General features: G+C 52.3%; 3 protein-coding genes and 1 pseudogene across 3 annotated transcripts; 2 read left to right on the top strand and 2 right to left on the bottom strand.

Annotated features, from left to right (window-relative positions):
* The first annotated feature begins 524 nt into the window (after nucleotides 1-524).
* Nucleotides 525-2349, top strand: LOC121063386 (olfactory receptor 14J1-like). The gene is made up of 2 exons (XM_040543809.1): nucleotides 525-1118; nucleotides 2269-2349. The coding sequence occupies exons 1-2, from the start codon at nucleotides 621-623 to the stop codon at nucleotides 2347-2349; spliced, it is 579 nt and encodes a 192-aa protein (XP_040399743.1). The 5' UTR covers nucleotides 525-620.
* A 6536-nt stretch (nucleotides 2350-8885) lies between these two features.
* LOC121063408 lies at nucleotides 8886-9845 on the bottom strand (annotated as a pseudogene).
* Nucleotides 9846-18423: 8578 nt separating this feature from the next.
* On the top strand, nucleotides 18424-19359 carry LOC121063405 (olfactory receptor 14C36-like). The gene has a single exon (XM_040543827.1). The coding sequence runs from the start codon at nucleotides 18424-18426 to the stop codon at nucleotides 19357-19359; it is 936 nt and encodes a 311-aa protein (XP_040399761.1).
* Nucleotides 19360-26340: 6981 nt separating this feature from the next.
* Nucleotides 26341-27291, bottom strand: LOC121063385 (olfactory receptor 14C36-like). The gene has a single exon (XM_040543808.1). The coding sequence runs from the start codon at nucleotides 27289-27291 to the stop codon at nucleotides 26341-26343; it is 951 nt and encodes a 316-aa protein (XP_040399742.1).
* Between the last annotated feature and the right edge of the window lie 411 nt (nucleotides 27292-27702).

Here is a 27702-nt window from a genome sequence, read left to right as displayed (position 1 = left end):
CCCTCCTCCAAGCACATGGCTCTGTTGGCACCTCTGTGTACCACTGCTCTGGAGCAGAGGTGGCCCATTGGGAGCTGCTGGGCAGAGGCATCAGCCAGCACAGAGCAGGGCTCCAGACAGGGAAATAGACAGAGGTCCTCTTAGAAAAAGGGAATGTATTGCTTTACTTGGGAATTACTTGAATTTTGCTCACAGACTTTACTCATAACACTCTTTTTTTTTTTTTTTTTTTTTTTTTTTTGTCATTTGGCAGTGTCCATGACCAAAGACAGGAAATGCCCAACAGCAGCTCTGTGGGTGAGTTCCTCCTGCTGCCATTCGCAGACACGCGGGAGCTGCAGCTCGTGCACTTCGGGCTCTTCCTGGGCATCTACCTGGCTGCCCTCCTGGGCAACGGCCTCATCCTCACCGCCGTAGCCTGCCACCACCGCCTCCACACCCCCATGTACTTCTTCCTCCTCAACCTCGCCCTCCTCGACCTGGGCTGCATCTCCACCACTCTGCCCAAAGCCATGGCCAATGCCCTCTGGGACACCAGGGCCATCTCCTATCAAGGGTGTGCCGCACAGGTCTTTCTATTAGTCTTCTTGATTACAGCAGAATTTTATGTTCTCACCATCATGTCCTACGACCGCTACGTTGCCATCTGCAAGCCCCTGCACTATGGGAGCCTCATGGGCAGCAGAGCTTGTGCCCAGATGGCAGCAGCTGCCTGGGGCAGTGGCTTTCTCAATGCTGTCCTGCACACGGCCACGACATTTTCCCTGCCCCTCTGCCAAGGCAATGCTGTGGACCAGTTCTTCTGTGAAATCCCCCAGATCCTCAAGCTCTCCTGCTCAGATGCCTACCTCAGAGAGGTTGGGTTTATTGCATTTAGCTTTTGTTTAGGTGCTGGCTGCTTTCTTTTCATTGTGTTGTCCTATGTGCAGATTTTCAGGGCCGTGCTGAAGATCCCCTCTGAGCAGGGCCTGCACAAAGCCTTTTCCACGTGCCTCCCTCACCTGGCTGTGGTCTCCCTGTTTGTCAGCACTATCGTGTTTGCCTGCCTGAAGCCCCCCTCCGTCTCCTCCCTATACCTGGACTTTGTGGTGGCAGTTCTGTACTTGGTGGTGCCTCCAGCACTGAACCCCCTCATCTACAGCATGAGGAACCAGGAGCTTAAGCATGCACTGAAGAAGCTGTTTCTGTTGTCTTCCAGAAGCAATTAGCTGCTGCTCTGTTGCTGCAATGGGAAAAACTCACCAAAAATCACGGTGTGAGACACAGCCTTGCAGTGCCAGGTACCAGGTCCACCAATGCTGGCCCCAAACTGTGAGAAACAAAGTAAAAATGTTAGGTACAGAAGGAGAGAAGATGGATCCTGAGGATACAGGACTGCAGGCACCTGTGGGCAGTACGGACACTGACCTGCGGTCTCAAGGCTCCCTGGGTGGGGAACAGGAGAAAGAGGCCAGTGCCTGTCCTGTGCCACCTCCCCGCCAGCCCTGCCCTCCCACAGGTGGAGTATTTCTCCCTCACTCGCGCACCAGCAGCGCTTTGCCTCCTCCTCCTCCACAGGGAGATGAGCCACAGGCCTGGATGTGTGAGAGGGAGCAGCAGACCTGAGCAGAAAAAAAGCCAGTTTCATGGCACTGGGGCATCTGAAGGGTCCAGTCCCTGTGGCTGTGTCTGTTCTCTGCAGCAAAGGGCTGTCACCAAGCCCCAGGTCTGTGGTTGCTCCTGTAGCTCTGAGGACCACTCCAAGGGCATCACAGTAACGATGCTCAGGACCTAGGAGGTTCAGCCCACCCATGGATCGCAGCAGGAGGTTGGTAGGATTCCATAGTACACAAGGACACGGACACCTCGTTGCTCTGTTTTCATGAACGTCTTTATTACAAATTGCTACAAATCCCTACCTGTAAAACAACTACATGTTGCAAGAAACTACTAAGTTACCACTAGGAAAGCAAATATGGGCTTGTTACGCTTTCCCTAAATCTGCACCAATAAATACTATTTGAGGTGCTACTGGTACGACACTCATGAATCCACTTGGTGGAGGGCACAAGGCAGGGCACCTTCCCCTTCTTTCTTTGGGGCCAGTCATGATAGCTCTTGAGTAACGTGAACATCATTGGGTAACCCTAACGACATGCCTCCAGACTGTGTTTCTGGCTTTTTCCAAGGGTAAACAACTAAGCAAAAGGGTACCAGAGGGCTGTTGGCATAACTGCCTTGAATAGAGAGAACGTCAAATAGTTGTCTACCTTGCCTGGTCTCGCACAGGACCCTTCTGTTGTGGGGTTGCTGAGAGCCGAAGCAGAGCAAGTGCCGATGGCTGCCACGACGGTGCACCGGCAGCAATAGCGCGCTGACCTCCAACTCCTCCAAGCTCAAGAGCTGTGTATTCCTGTGAGCAAAAAGTCAGGCAAAGGGGGCAGGAGACCTGCTTGGATGATCAAGGAGATCCTGGAGTGACTGAAATGGAAGAAGGAAGCATACATAATGTGGAAAAGGGGACAAGCCACTTGGGAAGAATATAGGGACATTGTCCGAGGATGCAGGGAAGCGACAGGGCAGTCCAAGGCCCATTTGGAGTTAAATCTTGCAAGGCGTGTCAAGGACAACAAAAAGGGCTGTTTCAAACACATCAGGTGCAGAAGGAAGACAAAGGAAAATGTGGGCCCACTGCTTAATGAGGTGGGTGCCCTGGTGACAAAGGACAAAAGGAAGGCAGAATTACTGAATGCCTCCTTTGCTTCAGCCTTCACTGCTAAGACCAGCCCTCCAGAATCCCTAACCTTAGAGACAAGGGAGGAACTCTGGAGAAACGAGGACTTTCCCTTGGTTGAAGAGGATCAGCTCAGAGATCTCTTAGGCAAACCTGAAACCCACAAGTCCATGGACCCCGATGGCATACATCCATGAGTGCTGAGGGAGCTGGCGGATGTTGCTGCTGGCCCACTCTCCATCATCTTTGAAAGGTCATGGAGAACAGGAGAGGTGCCTGAAGACTGGAAGAAAGCTCATGTCATGCCGCTCTTCAAAAAGGGCAAGAAGGAGGCCCTAGGCAACTACAGCCCGGTCAGCCTCACCTCCATCCCTGGAAAGGCGATGGAACAGCTCATCCTGGAGGTCATCTCCAGCATGTGGAGGAGAAGAAGGTGATCAGGAGTAGTCAGCAGGGGGTTCACCAAGGGAAACCGTGCTCCACCAACTTGATAGCCTTCTATGATGGAGTGACTAGCTGAGTGGGTGAGGGAGAGCAGTGGCTGTTGTGTACCTTGACTTCAGCAAGGCTTTCAGCACTGTCTCCCATAACATGCTCACAGGCCAGCTCAGGAAGTGTGGGATGGATGAGTGGTCAGTGAGGTGGATTGTGAGCTGGCTGGATGGCAGAGTTCAGAGGGTTGTGCTTAGTGGAGCAGAGTCTAGTTGGAGGCCTGTTTGTCAGCACTGCCATGTTCACCTACCTGAAGCCCCCCTCCATCTCTTCCCCATGCCTGGACCTGGCGGTTTCAGCTCTGTACTCAGTGTTGCCTCCAGCAGTGAAACCCTCTTCTACAGCACGAGGAACAAGGAGCTAAAGGAGGCACTGAGGATGTTATTCTAATATACAGCATTTCCCCATCAGTGAGGTACCTGCACATCTTCCTCACAAATACGCGGGCAAGGCAGAAACACCTTTGCTCATGTATTTCAAAATTGACTTTCATTCTTTGCAATATTCTTCCAATTAAAATATTTTTTCTTAATCTCACTTGTTCTACCTTTTGTTGTTGTTGTTGTTTTGTTTTGTTTTTTAACCCAAAGAGCTCATGTACAAGTGCTGATAAGCTCTTTGTATTTAACGAAATAAAGGAACCAGCAGGTAGTCATTTTCTGTGACTCTTGTTTCTCATGATTTCTCTTCAGGTACAGCAGAGGTTGTGGGATTTAAGAGCCCAGCTGCAATGTGGAGGAAAAGCAGAGATGTGGCTGAGGGACTCGAAGATTTTTCTGCGGTAGTCTGTACCAAAAAGTTCTCCTAGGCCTCTGAATTCAGTAAAAGAGATCAAGCATGAGAAGAGCATGTATTGAGAGGAAGGCCATGAAAAGCCACCAGGACAAGGGCCAGTTTCTGCCCCTGCAGGGGACTGACCCTGGGCAAGGCCCAGCTTGGGAAGCAGCCACAACGGACGTTCTTGGTGGGCAGTGAGCTGGGCAGGAGGCAGCCGTGTGCCGTGGCAGCACAGGAGGGAAGGCTGAGGGGCACCTCACCGCAGCCTGCCAGGGGCTGCAGGGACGTCAGGAAGAGCCCAGGGCCAGGCTCACGTGAATGATAATTTCTATCATGAAGAAATGTTAATTTTCAGGATGTATATTCATGGCAGAAGAAGAAATACTGGTGTTCACCTGTACTTGCATTGTCATCGCTTTGTCTATCATGGTGTGCTCCCTCATCTTCCAGGAAGAAAACCTGACTTCATTACACAGAACATGCTGAATGTCCCCTTTCCAGCTGCCTGTCTGGACCCATGCACTTCCCATGGTTCTCCTGCTTTGCCCTCCCCTTACTCTTTGATCATTCAGACTGCTCTCACCAACCCAGTTGCTGCTTTGAGTTTCAGTGAGTTCCAGCTCGCCCATCTCTCAGCAGTCTGTCTGATGGTTTCCTTAGCAAGAAACTCATCATTTCTCATTGAATTAGTATGATATGGACTAATATTAACACAATTATTTTAAATTTCCTATTAATCAGTGTAAAATAGAGCATGTACAGTCATCCTTTTGGGAAGGTAAACATCACTGGAGGCAAAGAAATGAGGAACTTCAAATTTTTTTTTTTTTTTTGAAAGTTGCAGCATGATTTCCTGTTGTTTGTTTTTAAATAGGAAAAACCCTGCGCTTCCTACCTATACAGGGCTTCAAAGCAGTAACCCTTGACCAATATCTATAGGAAAATGATGCTCTAAACTGAAATGCAACAAAATTCAGCCTTTAAAAGGAGGAAAGATTTCTATTAGATGCTCTTTGAAATCTTCCTCCTTAACTACACCATGAAAGCTCTCCAATTAGCTGCACAAGTCTTGAAGACTAGAAGAAAACTGTGGGAGAGATATGACTGTTTAGGACTTTCTCTGTTTTAATGAGTTCCGTGGTGTATTTTAGTGCTGATTCAGTAAAACTTGGGTACTGAGAGAAGAATGATGCAACTGCTTGAGAAAGTAAAGTCAGAAGGAAAAGTTGAAGTGACTTGGAGTATTAATGGGCCCCACTGAGGGCTGTTACTAACAAAGCCTCCCCAGGGACTTGTTAGGGCAGATAATTGGAGGCCATGATTGCAGACAGGCAAAGCGCTGTGCTGAGAAAAGTCTTGGCTGGTTTTGGTGAAGCAGAAGGGCCAAGGCCTGACCCCAGCCACTGGGAGGGGAGATCCTGCACCCCCACGTCTGGCTCAGGGCTCTTCTTGGGGTCTGTATGATGTGGTGGGCAGTGTGATGCCACGAGAAGAACTTCATTATGACACATCCCCACCCCTGCACAGGGTATCAAGGAAGCAGTGAGGCCCCATTGCAATGACTATATCTCGTCTCCTCAGAAGCTCTAGTCAAAGGGACAAAAAGGTCAGGGCTGTTCGGGCCTTCCATTCTTGCCAGCACCCTCTGCCTTCTCCTCTGCAGGCTTTCCTATGCTGTTCCACTCTTTGCCCTATTTCCTTGAAGTCTGCAGACACCCATCTCTGTTCACCACCTTGCTCTCATCCGGGCATTTCCATCATTTCACCAATGTCTCACCAACCCTCACCAACTGTTCCTTGAACACACAAAGCTATGGTCTGATCTTTGAGTGACCTCTGTAACCACAGCACTACTCTTTGAGGGACATTTCTTCCTCCTCGTGGCCAGTGCCAACCTTCCAAGGTGCACTTAGTGGCACTTTTATCTCTCCTGCTCTTTGCTACTACCAAAGAAAGCTCCATCAGGGTGGAAACCACTCCTGAAGCAGGCATCCCAACCCATCAGGCTCCTTGCAGACAGAAGTCACCTCACCAGCATCTCCCAAGCCCTGGGCCTGCTGCTGGCCTTGCAGCTTCTTGGCTAGACACAGCCAAGCCTTGTGCCTCGTGCTGTGCAGTCCTGGACTCAAGCAGAAGGGACAGGACAAGCCCTATGCGCGCCTTCTTTCTGTCTGGGTCCTCGTGGGGATGGAGGCAGAGGGGATCCCACAGTCAGCATGCCAAGCAGGGGCCTTCTGCTGGCCTAGCAGGGCCACTGGCACATGTCAGCCCCAAAGTGCCGATCCCAGGGAGAAGCCAAGGGTGACGTGCCACCTACAGACAGAAGGGACCTCACAGTCCCTGTCCGTGACACGTTCCTGCTGCTGCCCTATGAGCTGCAGAGACAGAAGGGACCTCACAGTCACTGCCCCAGTCACATTCCTCCTGCTGGGGCAGGACATCCTGAGGCAGAGCTGAGCTCATCAGAGCATTCCCACCCATCTCCTCCTTGTGGCCCGCAAGCTGATCAGATCTATGGCCCCTCACACTCATCTCTGAATGCCAGGTGACTGCAGAGAAGTCTCACAATTCCTGCCCTGCCTCAAGCGGCAAACACCTAAAGATTAGGGTTAGGAGAGGGGCTGAAGGTGAGGAGGTTAATGCACAGGAGGACAGGCTTTGGATGTTAGTTGTTCATGTATGGCATTAGGGACTACGATGAAACTTTCTGGGTGAGAGCTTAAGCAAATATTGAGTGGGAGGGTTTGGTGTTGTGCTTGGGGTGTCAGGTCTGTGGTTAGGGTATGTGCAAGCTCTTTGCTTTAGTGTTTTGTTTAGGTCTGCAAGAAGACTTGGGTTAAATAGAGCATTTTAATGCTTGTGTTAAAGGCAGGGATCAGGGTGAGCAAGAGAGTAAAAGTAAGGGAAAGGTGGTATGGACTTATTTTGGCTTCAAGAGATATTGTGGTCAAAACTTAGAGCAGTGGATTCCTGTCAGGGTGTGGAGTGGCGTTTTGATTTAGGTATGAATGTCACAGGTTAAAATAGGGTAAGGGCCTCACATGACTGCTTTAAGTCTGCGTTATGGTGGGATCGACATTACCTGAGCATTCTTAGCTCTCCAAAATCATTAGCTTCTGCTGGCCAAGCTCCTCTTCCCTCCCCCAAATCTCACATCTCTCCTGGCCACCCTTCTCCTGACTTCCCCATCTCAGTCATCTTCTTAGAGGCAGCTTTCTGATGGCTTTCATGAACTCAGAGTATCTGTCTCACCTCTGTTGGCTACTCTGCACCTGAGAAAGAAGCAGCTCCCAAGCCAGCACAGAGAAGCACACAAAGGCTGTAGGAACACCCTGCACAATGTGCCCAGCAGCTCTGCACCACCACAAAAGCAGCCCTGAAGGATGAGTTCAGGCAGAAGCTGAAAACATCGACCTGACAACCCCAATCCAAGACCTCTTCCTCTATGGGGCCTACCAGCTACTTAGGAAGCGAGGATATCACAAACTGTGCAAAGCAGATGCATCTGGTGGCCCGTCATGCAGACCAGCAGATGTGAGCCTAAAGGCACAGATCCCAACCAGGAGTCAAGGGATGACCTCTCAGCTACTTCCAAAAAAGTTCACCTCACAGGCCACTTAACAGCCATTAGCTTCCTACTGGACTTGGAGCTTCTGAGGCACCACGGAGCTCATAATACCACACCTACAAAACACCCCCTTTTTGCCCAGAATCTGCCCAGGTAGAAGTGATCTGGTTGTGATCCTTCCAGCCCATGGCACTGCTGCTGGGCTCCCAGCCTCTCTGACACACAGGAGCCAGTGCCGTGCCAGTTCTGGGAGGTGCTAGGGCAGGAGGGCCCTTGCAGTCAAATCATTCACCAAATTCCTTTGCTGGGGCTGCTGCGTGCCCTGGGGCTGCAGAGCTCTCCTCTGCCTGCTCACAGCAGACTGAGCACTTGAGCTGTGGTCAGTCCACATGGGAAAGGCTCACGCTCTGCGGGCTCCATTTACTGCTCTCTCCCGGGCTCACGATGCCTCTGCTGATGCCCTCAGCTCTCCTGGCAGCTCCTGATTCCCTCTGCAAAAACATTCATTTGCCATCAGCCCCATCTTGTGCTATAGAGGCCCAGGCACTGAGGCCTTTGGACTTGGAGTCGATTCACCATCTCCATGGGCATTGGCCACCAACAAGGAACCTCTGAAGCAGACCCAAATCCCTAAAAGTCCATGCTGGGATTGCTCTCCCCATAACAACCTGGAAAGAAGGAAAGCACAGGCCCACTTTGGAGTCTCTTCCTGGGGCTTGATCTTGACAGCAGCTTTGCAGGAAGGCCTCAGCCTTCAGGCAGTGCCGAAGGAGATCCCCCCTTAGGAGGGAAGTGCTGCAGCGCAGGCCAGCTGTGCCGCTGCCGTGCCCACTGCCTGTCCCTGCCTGCAGTCCCAGCACAGCCCCACGGCAGCACTGGCACCAAGCTACAGGAGCAGCCGGGCCTGACCCCACCAGCAGGGCTCAGCACGAGAGGGTGGCAGTGGCAAGAGAGCAGCTCTGCATGCCCCAAGCGCTGGTGCTCCCTGGCCGTGCTGCTGGCATGGCACTCTTTTCCTCTGCAGCCCTGCACACGGCACTGCCCCTGCAGAGCCAGAGCAGCTCTCAGAGGAAGGACGTCACACAAGGAAGGCAGTGCAGGCTCCTCCACTTTGTTTATGTTCACAGAGAGACGGGCTCCTCGTGTACAGAGTCGCTGAGCTATACTCCACAGGTACGTACTGTAAAAGAAATGAGATGAATCATATCATTCCAATGGGAAACTTTAGCCGTATGAAACCAAAGAAAGTCCTGTAATAAAAACACTCATAAATACACAAACACACCCCAAAATAATTATATATATAATATTAGCTGTTCTTGTAGTTATTGACATTATTAGTCATCTGCAGAGGTAGAATGGAAATTTACTGCTTCCGAAACACATCTAGTCATCAATTTCCACAGGGCATCCTTCAGCTCCTGGTTCCTCATGCTGTAGATGAGGGGGTTCACTGCTGGAGGCAAAACCGAGTACAGAACTGCCACCACCAGGTCCAGGGATGGGGAAGAGATGGAGGGGGGCTTCAGGTAGGCAAACATGGCAGTGCTGACAAACAGGGAGACCACGGCCAGGTGAGGGAGGCACGTGGAAAAGGCTTTGTGCTGGCCCTGCTCAGAGGGCATCCTCAGCACAGCCCTGAAGATCATAGGACAGCACAATAAAAACAAAACAACCAAATAATAAAGAAACACTAAACACAAGTGCCCCAACTTCCCTGAGGTAGGTGTCTGAGTAGGAGAGCTTGAGGATGTGGGGGATCTCACAGAAGAACTGGTCCACAGCATTGCCTTGGCAGAGGGGCAGGGAAAATGTAGTGGCCGTGTGCAGGACAGCATTGAGAAAGCCACTGCCCCAGGCAGCTGCTGCCATCTGGGCACAAGTTCTGCTGCCCATGAGGCTCCCATAGTGCAGGGGCTTGCAGATGGCAACGTAGCGGTCATAGGACATGACAGTAAGAAGGGAATATTCTGCTGATATAAAGAACAGAAAGAAAAAGACCTGTGCAGCACACTCTTGATAGGAGATGGCCCTGGTGTCCCAGAGGGCATTGGCCATGGCTTTGGGCAGAGTGGTGGAGATGCAGCCCAGGTCGAGGAGGGAGAGGTTGAGGAGGAAGAAGTACATGGGGGTGTGGAGGTGGTGGTTGCAGGCTACGGTGGTGAGGATGAGGCCGTTGCCCAGGAGGGCAGCCAGGTAGATGCCCAGGAAGAGCGCGAAGTGCAGGAGCTGCAGCTCCCTCGTGTCTGCGAATGCCAGCAGGAGGAACTCGCTCACAGAGCTGCTGTTGGACATTTTCTGACTTAGGAAACAGTTGTCTGTTGAAGAGGAAAAGGTAGAAGAAGTTAGAACAGACTTATCTCAGGAAAACCTACTGCAAGCCTTAGAACATCCCTAGCACAAGCCTGTCTCTGTTCAGGAGAACCTTTCTGCAGCTCTCCTGCTTGAGCTGCGGCTGGTGCTGGCTGAGAGTGGCACTGGGAGCAGGGGCTGCTGTGGGCTCCAGAGGAGTCCTTCCTGCTGTGCAGCAGGAGGGAGGCAGCAACATGGGGGAACTCAAGTTCAGTCCAGTGATCAGGTCAATGAAATTCGCAGTGCTGTTTCAAACAAAGCATCCCAATGCAGAACAGAGCTGCAGATGCCACTGCTGAACACTCCTGTTCTCAGCTGCCTTGTGTCACCTCTGTGTGAGCTGCAGGACCGTCCCGCTCAGGTGTTTCCCTGAGAAGAAACTGGAAACTGCTGAGAGCAGAGAAGCCCCAGTCCAAGTGCAACAGGACAGAATCCTCACCCTGTCTTGCATGAGCAGGATCTCAGCTCTTCCCACCTAAACCGGGGAGCAGAGGCCTCACTCCGGCTGCACACAGACAGCCATCCAGCAGCACAGACGGCCTTAGAGCAGAGGTGTCTCCTCCTTAGGGCACCTGGATAACACAAGGATGCCACGAGAGAGCTGCATCCTGCTGCAGAGAAGCCTGCAGACCAGGAGGATGCCCCACAGACAGGGCTGGATATCTTAAAGCTGCGGTGTGCCAGCATCCCAGCTGCACCCTGCAGTGTCTGCAGGAGGCTTGGCCACCCCACTCTTGTCTGACCAGGGGTACCTGGCTTAGGGCACTCCGAGGGGCTTCTGCCAGACTTCCTCACCTTGCAGTGCCATCCAGTAGGACTCCCAAAGCCTACTGCGTTGCCCACTGGCCTCCCAGGAACAAGATCCAGCAGGAGACCCTTCCAGGACGTGCAGCTGCATGGCCCTGCAGCCAGAGACTTCCCTTGTCAAGGGCTGTGCAGATTTCTCCTGCAGGCAGCTCTCAGCATCCTCCCACTGCCAAGTGCCTCCAAGCCCTCTCTCCTTCTCTCCTCTCCCCGTGCCAGCTGCGGTCAGAGCCCCCAGCCCTGCTGCGCTGTGCAGAGGAGCTGCTCCTGGGCAGAGCTGTCTCTCTGCACCACGGCCCTCTTGCCAGGAGCTCTCTCTGTCCCAGGAGCCCAGCCCAGCTCAGCACCAGACGCCCAGACCAAGGCATTGCAATCCCCCCTCGGGGGCTTTGGTGAGGAGCCCACGATCCTCAGGCACTGAGAGACAATTGAAGACATCTCTCCAGAAGTCCAAGTCAGAAGCAAGTTTCCTGCAGTGTCCCCCTGAGGGCCAGCACTGACACAGCCTCCCTTGGAGCTCGTTAGAGCAGAGCATTGGAGGCAGTGAGGACAAGGAGACAAGGGCAGTGTGAAGGTGACCCTGATGTGTAGGAAAACTGGATGTGTTTCACCAAGCACAACGGTCAGGCCTTGACCCCAGCCCCTGGGAAGGGAGATCCTTTCCCTTCACACACTGCTCAGGGCTCTTCCTGGGGCAGGAGGAGATGGGGATGTGCATGGGCAAGTGCAGGAGAATGGTCCGAGCCCTGCCTGGTTCATGGGTGGTGGCGAGGAGGCAACGAGGCCCTGGTTCTTTACCGATAATCTGTCTCCTCCTAGGCCTCAGTGGCAGAGACAACAGCCGTGGCCACGGACACAAAGACCTGGGTCCTGTTGGGACTCTCAGCCTTGCCACAGCCCTTGCTCCTCTCCACACCAGACTGTCCTAGGGAATCCCAGACCTGTACCTTGTTACCTGTTCATGTAGACCACTGTGTGTGTGGTATCTCACTGAATCTGAGCTGAGTATGTTAAGTCAGATCTTTTTGATGGTCATGGTCCTCGTAAGGCAGCTCTGCAGGAAGCTGGCCTGGTTCCTGGTGAGCAGCACCACTGCTCGTATGGCATCCCTCGTGGTGCCCAGGCCCTCCTTCTCCTGGGCACTGCTCCCTCAGCAGGGTCCCAGTCTGCCCTGATGGGTGGGGTTCCTCTTCCTCTGGTGCAGGACTGGGCTCTTCTCCTTGTAAAGGTCAAGAGGTTTGTGTAGGCAAAATCCTGCAGTTTCTCAAGGTTCCCCCACGCTGATGCTCCATTCTGTCAGCTGTTCACGTCTGCAGACAGACCGTTCAACCTTCCTGTGATTGTGCTATCTCTGACAAGACAGCAGCATCAGGAGCTGCAGGGAAGTTTGGATGATACAGGAGTAACCAGCTAAATGGAATTGCAGCACAGAGTCACAGAGGGGCAGGGGATGGAAGGCTGCCACGTTCCACCTCTTCTGTGCTTCCTTCTCATGCATGCTATCAGTTTGCCTGCAGCTGTGTCCTGAATGTTATGGGGCTGTGCAGGTCAAAATTAGAAGGGCCAGAAGCAAGGTGGAGCTCAATCCGTCTATTACTATGAAAAACAACAACAACGACAACAAAAAACTGTTCATGTAAATACTTTAATAAAGGAGGATTAAGGAGAATCATCACCTTTTACCGGATGTGGGGGGAAACCTGGTGACAAGAGATGAGGTAAAGGCTGAGGCACTTAATGTCTTCTTTGCCTCAGGCTCTAACAGCAAGACCAGTTGTTCCCCTGGACATTTCTTCCTCCTCATGGCCAGTGCCAACATTGCAAGGTGCACTTAGTGGCACTTTCTCTCCTGCTCTTCTCTACTACCAAAGAAAGCTCCATCAGGGTGGAAACCACTCCTGAAGTAGGCATCCCAACCCATCAGGCTCCTTGCGGCCCGTCAGCCAAGCACACAGAAGTCACCTCACCAGCATCTCCCAAGCCCTGGGCCTGCTGCTGGCCTTGCAGCTTCTTGGCTAGACACAGCCAAGCCTTGTGCCTCGTGCTGTCCAGTGCTGGACTCAAGCAGAAGGGACAGGACAAGCCCTATGCGTGCCTTCTTTCTGTCTGGGTCCTCGTGGGGATGGAGGCAGAGGGGATCGCACAGTCAGCATGCCAAGCAGGGGCCTTCTGCTGGCCTAGCAGGGCCACTGGCACATGTCAGCCCCAAAGTGCCGATCCCAGGGAGAAGCCAAGGGTGACGTGCCACCTACAGACAGAAGGGACCTCACAGTCCCTTTCCGTGACACGTTCCTGCTGCTGCCCTATCAGCTGCAGAGACAGAAGTGACCTCACAGTCACTGCCCCAGTCACATTCCTCCTGCTGGGGCAGGACATCCTGAGGCAGGGCTGACCTCTCTCTAGCCCCCTTGGTACCTGTTTTTAATTTTCTGGCTTCGAGATTAAGCAAAGTTTTAGTGAGAGTCTTTGGTGTTGTGCTTGTGGTGTCAGGTCTGTGGTTAAGGTATGGACAAGCTCTATGGTTTAGGGTTTTGTTCAGGTCTCCCAAGAAGTCTAGGGTTAAATAGAGCATTTTAATGCTGGTGTTAAGAGAAGGGATCAGGGTGAACAAGAAAGAAAATGGATACCTTTCAGAGTGCTGGAGTAGCATTTAGGTTTAGGGATTAAAATTCCTTGTTCAAGTGAGATAAGGGCCATATGTGACTGTTTTAAGTCAGTGTTACCACAGCATCTACATTACATGAACCCTCTTACCTCTACGAAATCATTAATTTCTGCTGGCCAAGCTCTTCTTCCCACCCCAAAATCTCACATCTCTCTTGTCCAGGCTGCTCCTGACCTCCCCATAGCTTATTGGGATCAGCTTTCGGATGACATTCTTCATCCCGGAGTATCTGTCTCACCTCTGTTGGCTACTCTAGTCTTGAGACAGAAGTGGCATTGTAGTCAGAAGGGAAAAGGGCAAAAAGGTCTTTAGGATCATCCTCCACAACATGCCCATCAGCTCTGCACCTCCACAAAACTGAGCTTCCTACCTACAAGTTATGTTTCCAGAATGGCTTCTATGGTCCAGGGTTCCTTCTCCCAGGCCCTCACGCATGGTTTTGTTTCAGATGTGCAGGGATGGGATAAGGAAATCCAAGGCACAGATGGAACTGAGCTTGGCAAGGGATGCAAAGAGTAACAGGAAGAGATTCTACAGATACATTGCTCAGAAAAGAAAGACCAAGCAGAGTGTTCCCCCTCTGATGGATGAGAAGGGTGAACTGGTAATGACAGCCATGGAGGAGGCTGAGGGACTCAACAACGTCTTCTCCTCAGTGTTCAGTGCCAGTCAGGCTTCCCAATCTTTTCATTTCCCTGAACCCACAGATGGAGGCTGGGGGGCAAAGTCCCACCGGCTGTAAGTGAAGAGCAGGTTTGGGAACACCTGATGAAACTAAACACGTACAAGTCTATGGGGCCTGATGACTTGCATCCCAGGGTCCTGAGGGAACTGGCTGATGTAGTTGCCAAGGCTCTCTCCATCATATCTGAAGACTCCTGGCAGTCGGGTGAAGTCCCTGGTGACTGGAAAAAGGGAAACATCACTCCCCTTTTGATGAAGGGTAGAAAGGAGGAGCCAGGGAACTCCAGAACAGTGACCCTCGCCTCAGTGCCTGTCAAGATCATGCAAAAGATCCTCCTGGAATCAATGTCAGGTACATGGAAGAGAAAGAGGTGATCCAAGACAGCCAGCATGGCTTCACCAAAGGGTAAATGGTGCCTGACCAATCTGGTGGCTTTCTACAATGGAGTGGCCACATCAGACGACAAGGAAAGTCCGACCGATGTCATCTACTTGGACTCCTGTAAGACCTTTGACACGGTCCCACATGACATCCTGGTCTCCAAATTGGAGAGATATGCATTTGATGGGTGCACCGTTCAGTGGATAAGGTCAAAACCACAGAGTGACGATCAATGGATCTATATCCAAGTGGAGGGTCATGACAAGTGCTTTACCTCAGGGGTCTGTCCGTGGATCAGTACTGTTTAATATCTTCATCAACAACATAGACAGAGGCATTGAGTGCAGATGACACCAAGCTGAGAGGTGGAGTTGATACTATAGAAGGAAGGGATGCCATCCAAGGGGACCTGGACAGGTTTGAGAACTGGGCCTATGTTAACCTAATGATGTTCAGCAAGTCCAAGTGCAAGGTGCTGCACATGGGCCGGGGAAATCCCAGACATGGGGATAGGCTGGGAGAAGAACTCATTGAGAGCAGCCCTGCAGAGGAGGACTTGGGGGTTCTGCTGCATGAAACGCTCAACATGAGCCAGCAGTGTGCTTGGAGCCCAGAAGGCCAAGTGCATCCTGGGCTGCGTCAAGAGAGGAGTGGCCAGCAAGTAGAGGCAGGTGATTGTCCCCCTCTGCTCTGCCCTTGTGAGGCCCCACTTGGAGTCCTGCGTCCAGGTCTGGAGCCCTCAACACAAGAAGGATGTGGGCTGTTAGAGTGGTTCCAGAGGAGGGCCACGAAGATGATCAAGGGGCTGGAGCACCTCTCCTATGAAGAAAGGCTGAGAGAGCTGGGGCTGTTCAGCCTACCAGAAGAGAAGGCTCCGGGGTGATGTCATTGCAGATATTCAATACTTAAAGTGGTCTTATAAAGTGAATGGAGAAGGACTCTTTACTCAGGTAGATAATGGTAGGACAAGGGGAAGTGGTTTTAAATTAAAAGGTGAGACTCAGATTAGAGGTTAGAAGGAAATTTTTCACTCAGGATAGTGAGGCACTGGAACAGGTTTTCCACAGTGGTACTGGATGCCCCATCCCTGCAGATCTTCAAGAGCAAGTTAGATGAAGTCCTGAGCAACCACGATCTACTGGGAGGTGTCACTGCCCATGGTAGGGGGGTTGGAACTAGGTGATCTTTGAGGTGCTTTCCAGCCCAGGCCATTCTGTGATTCCATGATTCTATCACTGGTTAAAAATAATTTTAAAACTTGTTATGCAGGAGGACAAGAATAACATTATCTTTATCAACATAAAATGTTGTTAAAATATTAATAAAAGTATACTTAAGGAAATCATTCTCTCAGTTTCCCAAATAACCAGGTAGTCCTGTTAGGATTATTTCTAATATTACATTTTGATAATAAGTATAATGACAAAAAGGACAGGATAATAATGACAATAATGAAGTCATTATTGATGATGAAGAAGCATGCATAGAAATATTTTCCTCACTGCATCTTTGATCTCCTGGTTCCTCATGCTGCAGATGAGGGGATTCACTGCTGGAGGCAGCACCGAGTACAGAACTGCCACCACCAGGTCCAGGGATGGGGAATGGATGGAGGGAGGCTTCAGGTAGGCAAACAAGTCAGTGCTGACAAACAGGGAGACCACGGCCAGGTGAGGAAGGCACGTGGAAAAGGCTTTGTGCCGGCCCTGAGAAGAGGGCATCCTCAGCACGGCTCTGAGGATCTGCACATAGGACAGCACAATATAAAGAAAACAAAGAAATATTAAGGAAAGAGTAAAGACAAGTGCCCCAACTTCCCTGAGGTAGGTGTCTGAGCAAGAGAGCTTGAGGATGTGGGGGATTTCACAGAAGAACTGGTCCACAGCATTGCCTTGGCAGAGGGGCAGGGAAAATGTAGTGGCCGTGTGCAGGACAGCATTGAGAAAGCCACTGCCCCAGGCAGCTGCTGCCATCTGGACACAAGCTCTGCTGCCCAGGAGGAGGAGGGCCTGAGCACCACGAGGGATGTCATACGAGCAGTGGTGCTGCTCACCAGGAACAAGGCCAGCTTCCTGCAGAGCTGCCTTACAAGAGCATGGCCACCAAGAAAATCTGAGTTATCAGACTCAGCCGCGATCCTGTGAGATACCACATGGACAAGGGTCTAGAGCCAGCAGGAAAACATGTGCAGGTCTGGGAGTCCCAAGGACAGGCTTGTGTGGAGAGGAGCAAGGTCTGTAGCAAGGCTGAAAGTCCCAACAGGACCCAGGACTGCCACGGAGGCCTAGGAGGAGACAGCTTATCGTTCAAGCACCAGGGCCTCATTGCCTCCTCGCCCCCACCCATGAACCAGGCAGGGCTCGGACCATTCTCCTGCACTTGGCCATGCACATCCCCATCTCCTCCTGCCCCTGGAAGAGCCCTGAGCACTGTGTGAAGGGAAAGGATCTCCCTTCCAAGGGGCTGGGGTCAAGGCCTGGCCCTTGTGCTTGGTCAAACACATCCAGTTTTCCTACACATCAGGGTCACCTTCACACTGCCCTTGTCTCCTTGTCCTCACTGCCTCCAATGCTCTGCTCTAACGAGCTCCAAGGGAGGCTGTGTCAGTGCTGGCCCTCAGGGGGACACTGCAGGAAACTTGCCTCTCACTTGGACTTCTGGAGAGACGTCTTCAATTGTCTCTCAGTGCCTGAGGTTTGTGGGCTCCTCCCCAAAGCCCCCCGAGGGGGGATTGCAATGCCTTGGTCTGGGCGTCTGGTGCTGAGCTGGGCCGGGCTCCTGGGACAGAGAGAGCTCCCGGCAAGAGGGCCGTGGTGCAGAGAGACAGCTCTGGCCAGGAGCAGCTCCTCTGCACAGCGCAGCAGGGCTGGGGGCTCTGACCGCAGCTGGCACGGGGAGAGGAGAGAAGGAGAGAGGGCTTGGAGGCACTTGGCAGTGGGAGGATGCTGAGAGCTGCCTACAGGAGAAATCTGCACAGCCCTTGACAAGGGAAGTCTCTGGCTGCAGGGCCACGCAGCTGCACGTCCTGGAATGGTCTCCTGCTGGGTCTTGTTTCTGGGAGGGCAGTGGGCAATGCAGTAGGCTTTGAGAGTCCTGCTGGATGGCACTGCGAGGTGAGGAAGTCTGGCAGAAGCCCCTCGGAGTGTCATAATCCAGCTGCCCCTGGTCAGCCAAGAGTGAGGTGGCCAAGCCTCCTCCAGAAATTGCAGGGGATACAGACTGGATATTGGGACACCCCAGTTTGTGAATATCCAGCTCTGTCTGTGGGGCATCCTCCTGGTCTGCAGGCTTCTCTCCAGCAGGATGCAGCTCTCTCGTGGCATCCTTGTGTTATCCAGGTGCCCTAAGGAAGAGACACCTCTGTTCTAAGGCCATGCCTGTGCTGCTGGATGGCTGTCTGTGTGCAGCTGGAGTGAGGCCTCAGCAGCCCTGGCTAGGAGGAAAGAGCTGAGACCCTGCTCATGCAACACAAGGTGAGGATTCTGCCCAGCTGCACTTGGACTGGGGCTTCTCTGCTCTCAGCTGTCTCCAGTTTCTTCTCAGGGAAACACCTGAGCGGGACGGTCCTGCAGTTCACAGAGGGGTGACACAGGGCAGCTGAGAACAGGAGTGTTCAGCAGTGGCATCTGCGGCTCTGTTCTGCATTGGGGTGCATTGTTTGAAACAGCACTGCGAATTTCATTGACCTGATCAATGGACTGAACTTCAGTGGACTGAACTTGAGTTCCCTCATGTTCCTGCCTCCCTCCTGCTGCACAGCAGGAAGGACTCCTCTGGAGCCCACAGCAGCCCCTGCTCCCAGTGCCACTCTCAGCCAGCACCAGCCGCAGCTCAAGCAGGAGAGCTGCAGAAAGGTTCTCCTGCAAAGAGAGACGCTCAGGCTGGGGGGTGCTCCAAAACTGGCAATAGGTTTTCCTCTTTGACGTCTGTTCTAACTTTGTTTCGCCTTATCCTCTCCAACAGACAGCTGTGTCCAATGTCAGCAAATGCCCAACAGCAGCTCTGTGAGTGAGTTCCTCCTGCTGCCATTCGCAGACACGCGGGAGCTGCAGCTCCTGCTCTTCAGGCTCTTCCTGGGCATCTACCTGGCTGCCCTCCTGGGCAACGGCCTCATCCTCATCGCCGTAGCCTGCCACCACCGCCTCCACACCCCCATGTACTTCTTCCTCCTCAACCTCGCCCTCCTCGACCTGGGCTGCGTCTCCACCACTCTCCCCAAAGCCATGGCCAATGCCCTCTGGGACACCAGGGCCATCTCCTATCAAGGATGTGCTGCACAGGTCTTTTTTGTTGCTTTCTTGGTTGAAGCAGAGTATTCACTTCTCACCGTCATGGCCTACGACCGCTACGTTGCCATCTGCAAGCCCCTGCACTACGGGAGCCTCGTGGGCAGCAGAGCTTGTGCCCAGATGGCAGCAGCTGCCTGGGGCAGTGGCTTTCTCAATGCTGTCCTGCACACGGCCACGACATTTTCCCTGCCCCTCTGCCAAGGCAATGCTGTGGACCAGTTCTTCTGTGAGATCCCCCACATCCTCAAGCTCTCCTGCTCAGATGCCTACCTCAGGGAAGCTGTGGCACTTGTGTGTAGTGTTTCTTTAGCCTTTGGCTGTTTTGTTTTCATTGTTTTCTCCTATATTCAGATCTTCAGGGCAGTGCTGAGGATGCCCTCTTCTCAGGGCCGGCACAAAGCCTTTTCCACGTGCCTCCCTCACCTGGCCGTGGTCTCCCTGTTTCTCAGCACTGCCATGGTTGCCTACCTGAAGCCCCCCTCCATCTCCTCCCCATCTTTGGATCTTATTGTGGCAGTTCTCTACTCAGTTGTTCCTTCATCAGTGAACCCCCTCATCTACAGCATGAGGAACCAGGAGCTCAGGGATGCAGTAAGGAAACTCTATGGATACATGCTTCTTCGGAATCAATAATGACTTTGATTTTCCTGATTATTTCAGACAGTGTGAGGAGAATTTTTTGTTATTATATTTCTTTATAAATATTTTCTCCAAGTTGTTTTGACTTAAATAATGTTAACCTCAACCTGTAACGTTACATTTTTTTGATTTACAGTGACCCAATCATCAAATCTACCTAAAGAAGCAGGCTTACCATGCAGATAAACACAATAAAACAACCATGCGAACTACATTGGTCTCAGCTGCTGTCTCCTCCTATCTCCTCTGGAGCTGGGGGAGCAGCCCCAGCACGCAGGAGGGGCTCAGGGCCCCTGCTGCTTCCCTGGAGCCATGGCCATGGCCAGCAGCAGGACGTGGCCTTTTCACTGCTGCTCTCTTTTTGGTTCCTCATTGTTTTCTTGTGCTCTTGTATCTGTGTTAGTCATGAGGTCTCATGTACCTTGGGGACAGTCCTGTTGTCTCTGCAGTGACATCCCTGTGGCTGCAGGCAGCAGCAGGCACTGTGCAGCCCTGGGTCACAGCTGGCCACCCTGCTAGCACCACAGTAACAAGAGGGGCTGCTCAGGGCAAAGCCAGAAGCCTGGGCACCTCTTCCAAATGTGCTATCAGGAATAGAGCCAAGGGGTTGGGACTGCTCCCCCTGCAGTGGGGCTGATGGCAGATTCCAGCCTGGAGAGGAATCTGGAGCTGGCAGGAGATGTCAGGGGATCTGCAGGGACAATGTGCTCAGTGGGCAGTGATTAGGAGCTCTTAAAATGAGTGACCATCCAAGGAAGAGTCTTTTAGGGGGAAAAGCGAATCTGAGGTGTCCAGGGGCTAAGGAGGGCTCTGCAACGCCAGGGAAGGCCGTGAAGAGCCAGCAGGTGAAGGCCCATAAGACTGCAGAGTAATTGTGGAGACCTTTTTTAAAGCCTTGATGAAGATGCAATACTTCATCATCTCTGCAGCCTGCCCCCGAGAAATTTCTACCCTCCCTTGGAAAGATGACCCCATTATTCATTGCTGAGCACCACGTTACTGAGTTCCGCCTGGAAGGCAGGGCTAGGCAGTGGGAATAGCCAGGAGGACTATGAAAAACATGGAAATTCAGGGCTTTAGCAGATCCTTAAAGTCCTGCCTGCGTCCCCAAATGGAAAGCAATGTATGTCTGTGGGTGGAGGAGGAGGAGGAGAGTCCCAGGACAGGGGCAGGGCTGAAGGGCCCTGTGCGAAGCTGGGCTGATGGAGAAGTGTCCACCTTGCGTGTGTGCCTCAGCCTGGCAGAAGGGGCCTGCCCGCGGTGCGGGATGGCTGGGCTGTGCTCAGCCATGCCCCAGGAGCTGACCTTGCTCTCTTCCTCCCCACCACTCCCCACACGGGGCAGGCCCTCAGGAAACACCCCTGAGCCTGGAGATGCACCAACCTGCTGCGGCGAGGTGCCACTACTGCAGGGGAAGAGGGGAGGGTTGGAGAGACACGTGGGGCCTGCGGGCAAGAGTGGTGTGGCCTGGGGAAGTGAGGGCTTGGGAAAAGTTACCCTGGATCCATAGGAGCCATTCTGGAAAGAAAACTTGTGGGCAGGAACAGCACATTTCTGGAGGTGCAGAGCTGCTGGGCACATTGTGCAGGGTGCTCTGATGGACTTTTGTGTCCTTTTCCATCGTGTCTTAAGTGCCACTTTTCTCAGAAATAGAGTAGCCAACAGAGGTGTGATGGATAAGCTGAGATCATGAAAGCCATCATCAACATGCCCCTAAGAAGATGACTGATATGGGCAGGTGAGGAGAAACCCAGGACAGGAGAAATGTGAGATTTGGAGGAGGGAATAGGGGCTTGGCCAGCAGAAATTAAGGATTTTGTAGAGGTAAGAAGGTTCAGGTTTTTGCTGATGCTGTTGTAACTGTGACTTAAAATAGTCACATGAGGCCCTTCACCGGCTTCAACCAGTAAACTTAATCCCTAAATTTAAATGCTACTCCACACCCTGACAGGAATCCACTGCTCTTATGCCTGAGCTCAAAGTCTGTACTGAAGCCAAAACTATGCCCATAGCCCCTTTCCCTTACCATTACTCTCTTGCTTACCTTGATCCCTACCCTTAACACTAGATTTAAATGCTCTATTTAAGCCTAGACTTCTTGGAAGAACTAAACAAAACCCTAAATCACAAGGCTTTTCCATACCCTAACCACACACCTGACACACCAAGCAGAACACCAAACCCTCCCACTCAATATTTGCTTAAGCTCTCACCCACAAATATGAGACCTAGTCCCTAATCCCATTCATGAAAACCTAACACATAAAGCCCCTGTTCCTGTGCATTAACCTCCTCACCTTCAGCCCCACTCCTAACCCAAATCTTTAGGTGCTTGGCCCCTTGGGGCAAGGCAGGAATTGTGAGACTTCTCTGCAGTCACATGGCATTCACAGATAAATGTGATGGGCCATGGATCTGATCAGCTTGTGGGCCACAAGGAGGAGATGGGTGGGAATGCTCTGATGAGCTCAGCTCTGCCTCAGGATGTCCTGCCCCAGCAGGAGGAATGTGACTGGGGCAGTGACTGTGAGGTCCCTTCTGTCTCTGCAGCTCATAGGGCAGCAGCAGGAACGTGTCACGGACAGGGACTGTGAGGTCCCTTCTGTCTGTAGGTGGCACGTCACCCTTGGCTTCTCCCTGGGATCGGCACTTTGGGGCTGACATGTGCCAGTGGCCCTGCTAGGCCAGCAGAAGGCCCCTGCTTGGCATGCTGACTGTGGGATCCCCTCTGCCTCCATCCCCACGAGGACCCAGACAGAAAGAAGGCGCACATAGGGCTTGTCCTGTCCCTTCTGCTTGAGTCCGGCACTGCACAGCACGAGGCACAAGGCTTGGCTGTGTCTAGCCAAGAAGCTGCAAGGCCAGCAGCAGGCCCAGGGCTTGGGAGATGCTGGTGAGGTGACTTCTGTCTGCAAGGAGCCTGATGGGTTGGGATGCCTGCTTCAGGAGTGGTTTCCACCCTGATGGAGCTTTCTTTGGTAGTAGCAAAGAGCAGGAGAGAAACTGCCACAAAGTGCACCTTGGAAGGGCCGCGAGGAGGAAGAAATGTCCCTCAAAGAGAAGTGCTGTAGTTACAGAGGTCACTCAAAGATCAGACCCTAGCTTTGTGTTTCAAGGAACGGCTGGTGAGGGTTGATGAGACATTGGTGAAATGATGGAAATGCCAGGATGAGAGCAAGGTGGTGAACAGAGATGGGTGTCTGCAGACTTCAAGGAAATAGGGCAAAGAGCGGGACAGCAGAGGAAAGCCTGCAGAGGAGAAGGCAGAGGGTGCTGGCAAGAATGGAAGGCCCGAACAGCCCTGACGTTTTTGTCCCTTTGGCAAGAGCTTCTGAGGAAACGAGATATAGTCATTGCAATGGGGCCTCACTGCTTCCTTGATACCCTGTGCAGGGGTGGGGAGGTGTCATAATGAAGTTCTTCTCGTGGCATCACACTGCCCACCACATCATACAGACCCCAAGAAGAGCCCTGAGCCAGACGTGGGGGTGCAGGATCTCCCCTCCCAGTGGCTGGGGTCAGGCCTTGGCCCTTCTGCTTCACCAAAACCAACCAAGACTTTTCTCAGCGCAGTGCCTGTTCCTGTCTGCAATCATGGCCTCCAGTTATCTGCCCTAACAAGTCCCTGGGGAGGCTTTCTTAGTAACAGCCCTCAGTGGGGCCCGTTAATACTCCAAATCACTTCAACTTTTCCATCTGACTTTACTTTCTCAAGCACTTGCATCATTCTCCTCTCACTACCCAAGTTTCACTGACTCAGCACTAAAATACACCACGGAACTCATTAAAACAGAGAAAGTCCTAAACAGCCATATCTCTCCCACAGTTTTCATCATGTCTTCAAGACTTGTTCAGCTAATTGGAGAACTTTCATGGTGTAGTTAAGGAGGAAGATTTCAAAGAGCATCTAATAGAAATCTTTCCTCATTTTAAAGGCTGAATTTTGTTGCATTTCAGTTTGGAGCATCATTTTCCTATAGATATTGGTCAAGGGTTACTGCTTTGTAGCCCTGCTTAGGTAGGAAGAGCAGGGTTTTTCCTATGTAAAAACAAACAACAGGAAATCATGCTGCAATTTTCAAAAAAAAATAAAAAAATGTTCAAGTTCCTCATTTTTTTGCCTCCAGTGATGTTTACCTTCCCAAAAGGATGACTGTACATGCTCTATTTTACACTGATTAATAGGAAATTTAAAATAATTGTGTTAATATTAATCCATATCATACTAATTCAATGAGAAGCGATGAATTTCTTGCTACGGAAACCATTAGACAGACTGCTGAGAGATGGGCGAGCTGGAACTCCCTGAAACTCAAAGCAGCAACTGGGTTGGTGAGAGCGGTCTGAATGATCAAAGAGTAAGGGGAGGGCAAAGCAGGAGAACCATGGGAAGTGCATGGGTCCAGACAGGCAGCTGGAAAGGGGACATTCAGCATGTTCTGTGTAATCAAGTCAGGTTTTGAGCCTGGAAGATGAGGGAGCACACCATGATAGACAAAGCGATGACAAAGCAAGTACAGGTGTACACAAGCATTTCTTCTACTGCCATGAATATACATCCTGAAAATTGACATTTCTTCATGATAGAAATTATCATTCATGTGAGACATTTCACAGAAGGGATTGAATCATTTGAGCTGACGACTAGTTGCTTTATTAGTTAAGGACTTAAAAAAATTACTGGGTATTGAGGCAGAGGTTTGCTGTCTGAGCATAAGCAATCAGGGAAAACCACCAGAGACCCCTTTGTATTTGAGGTACTTCCATGGACTGTCAGCTTTCAGAAAGGACCTGCAGGAGACCAGAGCCCCTTGAGGGATTCAGGTGGAGATAGATGGGGTTCCCAGGGCACCTCCACTGCCAGCAGTGGTCTTTGTCCCTGTAACTGCAGCCCAGCCCAGCACAGGAAACCCCTTCAAAGACAAACCTCTTCTCCAGTGGGTTCCTGGGGTTGACCTATATTTGAAATGGCCATTGGAAACCCATGATACTCTCCCTTAGTTCTGCTAGACACTTCAACATCCATTTACCTTCCTGGGTCATCTTCCTGGGTCATCTAGCAAACTCAGGCTGAAAAACTCAAGTATACCATGCTTCAAATGGCTGAGGCAGAATCCATCAGCTTGCCCCACTTTCGGAATTATCCCCTTCCAACTAGGGATATGAAAGTGAAAAGTGTGAAATGACCCGTCAGGTCAATGCGCAGAGTAAGGGAAAGTCACACATATTGTGCTGGAGTGTCAGAAGGCAAAAAGCACTGCATTGTGCCTCAGAATACTCAAGGAGACCTAATCCAGTTCATCTGTGAGATAAAGCAGAGTGAAGGACGTTGAGTTGTGTCCTAACATGAAGAAGGATGTACATCACTGCTGAAGGAACTGTCTTTTTGTGCCATCACCAATGCAAATTACACAAGAACTACATCAAATAAAGGTAAGCTGTCCCACCCTGGCCCTGTCATACCACAGGGCAGCAGAGGGACCTTTTTCAGTTTCAGCCTCTTTTTCAGAGAGGCTTTGCCCTCTCCCTGCGCACCACAGGGCAGAGCCTGGCCCTGGATGCTCCGTGAGCACCGTGCAGGTCGTGGCAGGCTGCGGTGAGGGGACGAATGGCCTGGGCCCCCTTCCTGCTCTGCCCAGGCCAGCAAGGGCCCAGAGTGGCCTCCTGTCCCCTGCCCCTGCAGCTCTGGGCTCCCTTCCCCAGCCCTGGCTCTGCAGCACCAAGCCCTGCTGGGAGCCCTCCCCTGAATGCTGCCACCGCTCCCTGACGCTGCTGGTGCCCTCTGCCGGGCACTGCCCAGCCCAGCGCAGCCCCTGCCCACCTCTCCCCACCTCCCGGACCTCTCCCCAGCCCAGCAGCCCAGGCGGGGCTGGCCCCAGGGCAGTGCCCACCGCAGGCTGCTGCAGGGCTCTGGGCACGGCCACCACAGCCCCAGCCCCTCGCAAGGCACCGCAGCTGCTGGGACAAAGGCGGCTCTGGGCGTCCCCAGCAGCCCCCGGGCTGGGGCCAGCCACGGCTCAGGAGATGGAGGGCCGTGAAGCTGCAGGAGCCCTGGTCTCCTGCCTGGGAGATCCCCAGCCCAGAGTGCCTGTGCCCCGCAGGGCCAGCCCCGCTCCCCGCACCAGCACAAGAGGCCTGGCCCAGGCACAGAGCAGCTCCAGATTCCTCTCCAGGATGCCATTTGCCATCAGACCCAGCACCACTGGGACAGTCCCAAGCAGATAATTCAAGGGCCAGTTACTGTTTGCTGAGCCATAGGCAAGCAAGAAGGCAGCTCCCAGTGCAGCCCTTGGTCCTTCACTGACCACTGGGGGTTCTGATCCATTGTGAGGCCCAGAAAAGCAAGAGGTCTGTTCAGGAAACAGCTCCTTGGGTGTATTCCTGAAACCAGGTTTGCAAGAGGCGTGCAGAGATATTGAAGAGATGCCGATGTAGAGATAACAGGACTGTCACCAACATACATGAGATCTCAGGGCTTATCCAAATACAAGAAGCACAATGTGGAAGCCAGAAGAGAGCAGCAGTGAAAAGGCCACGTCCTGCTGCTGGCCATGGCCATGGCTCCAGGGAAGCAGCAGCCCCAACCCGAAGGCAGCAGAGAGGCAGAGCCCAGCGGGCAGTGAGGGGCAGCCGCGAGGGCCAGCGGGGCTGCTCCTCCCTGTGGCAGCTGGGCTCTGGGCCCTGCGCCCCTCCTGCGTGCTGGGGCTGCTCCCCCAGCTTCAGAAAAGATGGGAAGGGATGGAAGCTGAGACCAATGAATTTCTGCTCGACTCTTTTTTGTCTTTGTCTAAACGGGAAGCCCACTTCCATAAGTACACGAGATACTTGGTTCAAAAATAGAATGATAAACACATAGGATACTAAGTAGATCATTTCTGAATGAAAATCACAATGTTCAGAAAATAGTATAAAAGTAAAGTAAGAGTGTTCTAACACTTATTCAGAAAAAAGAAAAAAAAAAAATAAAGAGTCCTGTTAGGACTTTGCGCCCATTATTAATGATGAAGAAATGTATCCAAAGAGTTTCCTCAATGCATCCTTGAGCTCCTTGTTTCTCATGCTGTAGATGAGGGGGTTCATGGCAGCAGGAACCACAGAGTACAGAACTGCCACAACCAGGTCTGGGGATGGGGAGGAGATGGAGGGGGGCTTCAGGTAGGCAAACATGCCAGTACTGATAAATAGGGAGACCACGGCCAGGTGAGGGAGGCACGTGGAAAAGGCTTTGTGCCGGCCCTGAGAAGAGGGGATCTTCAGCACGGTTCTGAGGATCTGCACATAGGACAGCACAATGAAAACAAAACAAGCAAATGCTAAACAGACACTAACTACAATAAGCCCAACCTCCCTGAGGAATGACTCTGAGCAGGAGAGCTTGAGGATTTGAGGAAGCTCACAGAAGAACTGATCAAGCTCATTACCTTGGCAGAGGGGCAGGGAAAATGTAGTGGCCGTGTGCAGGACAGCATTGAGAAAGCCACTGCCCCAGGCAGCTGCTGCCATCTGGGCACAAGCTCTGCTGCCCACGAGGCTCCCGTAGTGCAGGGGCTTGCAGATGGCAACGTAGCGGTCGTAGGCCATGATGGTGAGAAAACAATACTCCGCTCCAATGAAGAAAACAAAAAAGAAGACCTGTGCGGCACACCCTTGATAGGAGATGGCCCTGGTGTCCCAGAGGGCATTGGCCATGGCTTTGGGGAGAGTGGTGGAGATGCAGCCCAGGTCGAGGAGGGCAAGGTTGAGGAGGAAGAAGTACATGGGGGTGTGGAGGCGGTGGTGGCAGGCTACGGCGGTGAGGATGAGGCCGTTGCCCAGGAGGGCAGCCAGGTAGATGCCCAGGAAGAGCGCGAAGTGCAGGAGCTGCAGCTCGCGCGTGTCTGCGAATGGCAGCAGGAGGAACTCGCTCACAGAGCTGCTGTTGGGCATTTCCTGACATTGGGCACAGTTGTCTGTTGGAGAGGAGAAGGCAGAAAAAAGTTAGAAGAGACTTCTCTGAGGAAAACCTATTGCAAGCCTAACAGCACCCCCAGTCCAAGCCTGTCTCTGTTAAGGAGAATCTTTCTGCAGCTCTCCTCCTCAAACTTGCAGGTTGCTGCAAACAAACGGCTGGTGCTGGCTGAGAGTGGCACTGGGAGCAGGGGCTGCTGTGAGCTCCAGAGGAGTCCTTCCTGCTGTGCAGCAGGAGGGAAGCAGGAACATGGGGGAAACTCAACTCCATTTGACTTGTCAGTTGTTGCAAACAAGTCATCTGAACACAGAGCTGAACTGTAGGGATTTTGTTTGCTTTATTTTATCCCAGTAGCCCCTGTAATGCTTAGGATAGGTATTGAATTGGTT

The sequence above is a fragment of the Cygnus olor genome, unplaced genomic scaffold, assembly GCF_009769625.2.
Source record: "Cygnus olor isolate bCygOlo1 unplaced genomic scaffold, bCygOlo1.pri.v2 scaffold_78_ctg1, whole genome shotgun sequence".
Classification (NCBI taxonomy): Eukaryota; Metazoa; Chordata; class Aves; order Anseriformes; family Anatidae; genus Cygnus; species Cygnus olor.
Note: the sequence above shows the minus strand (reverse complement) of the source record. Positions and strands in the feature narration are given on the sequence as shown.

Excerpts from the sequence above, each read along its gene's own strand:
- LOC121063386 (XM_040543809.1), top strand. The coding sequence starts at position 621 with ATGTCCTACGACCGCTACGTTGCCATCTGCAAGCCCCTGCACTATGGG. Across the intron at positions 1,119-2,268 it reads TGTACTTGGTGGTGCCTCCA|GACCCTTCTGTTGTGGGGTT; the intron begins GCACTGAACCCC and ends GGTCTCGCACAG.
- LOC121063405 (XM_040543827.1), top strand. The coding sequence starts at position 18,424 with ATGCCCAACAGCAGCTCTGTGAGTGAGTTCCTCCTGCTGCCATTCGCA.
- LOC121063385 (XM_040543808.1), bottom strand. The coding sequence starts at position 27,291 with ATGCCCAACAGCAGCTCTGTGAGCGAGTTCCTCCTGCTGCCATTCGCA.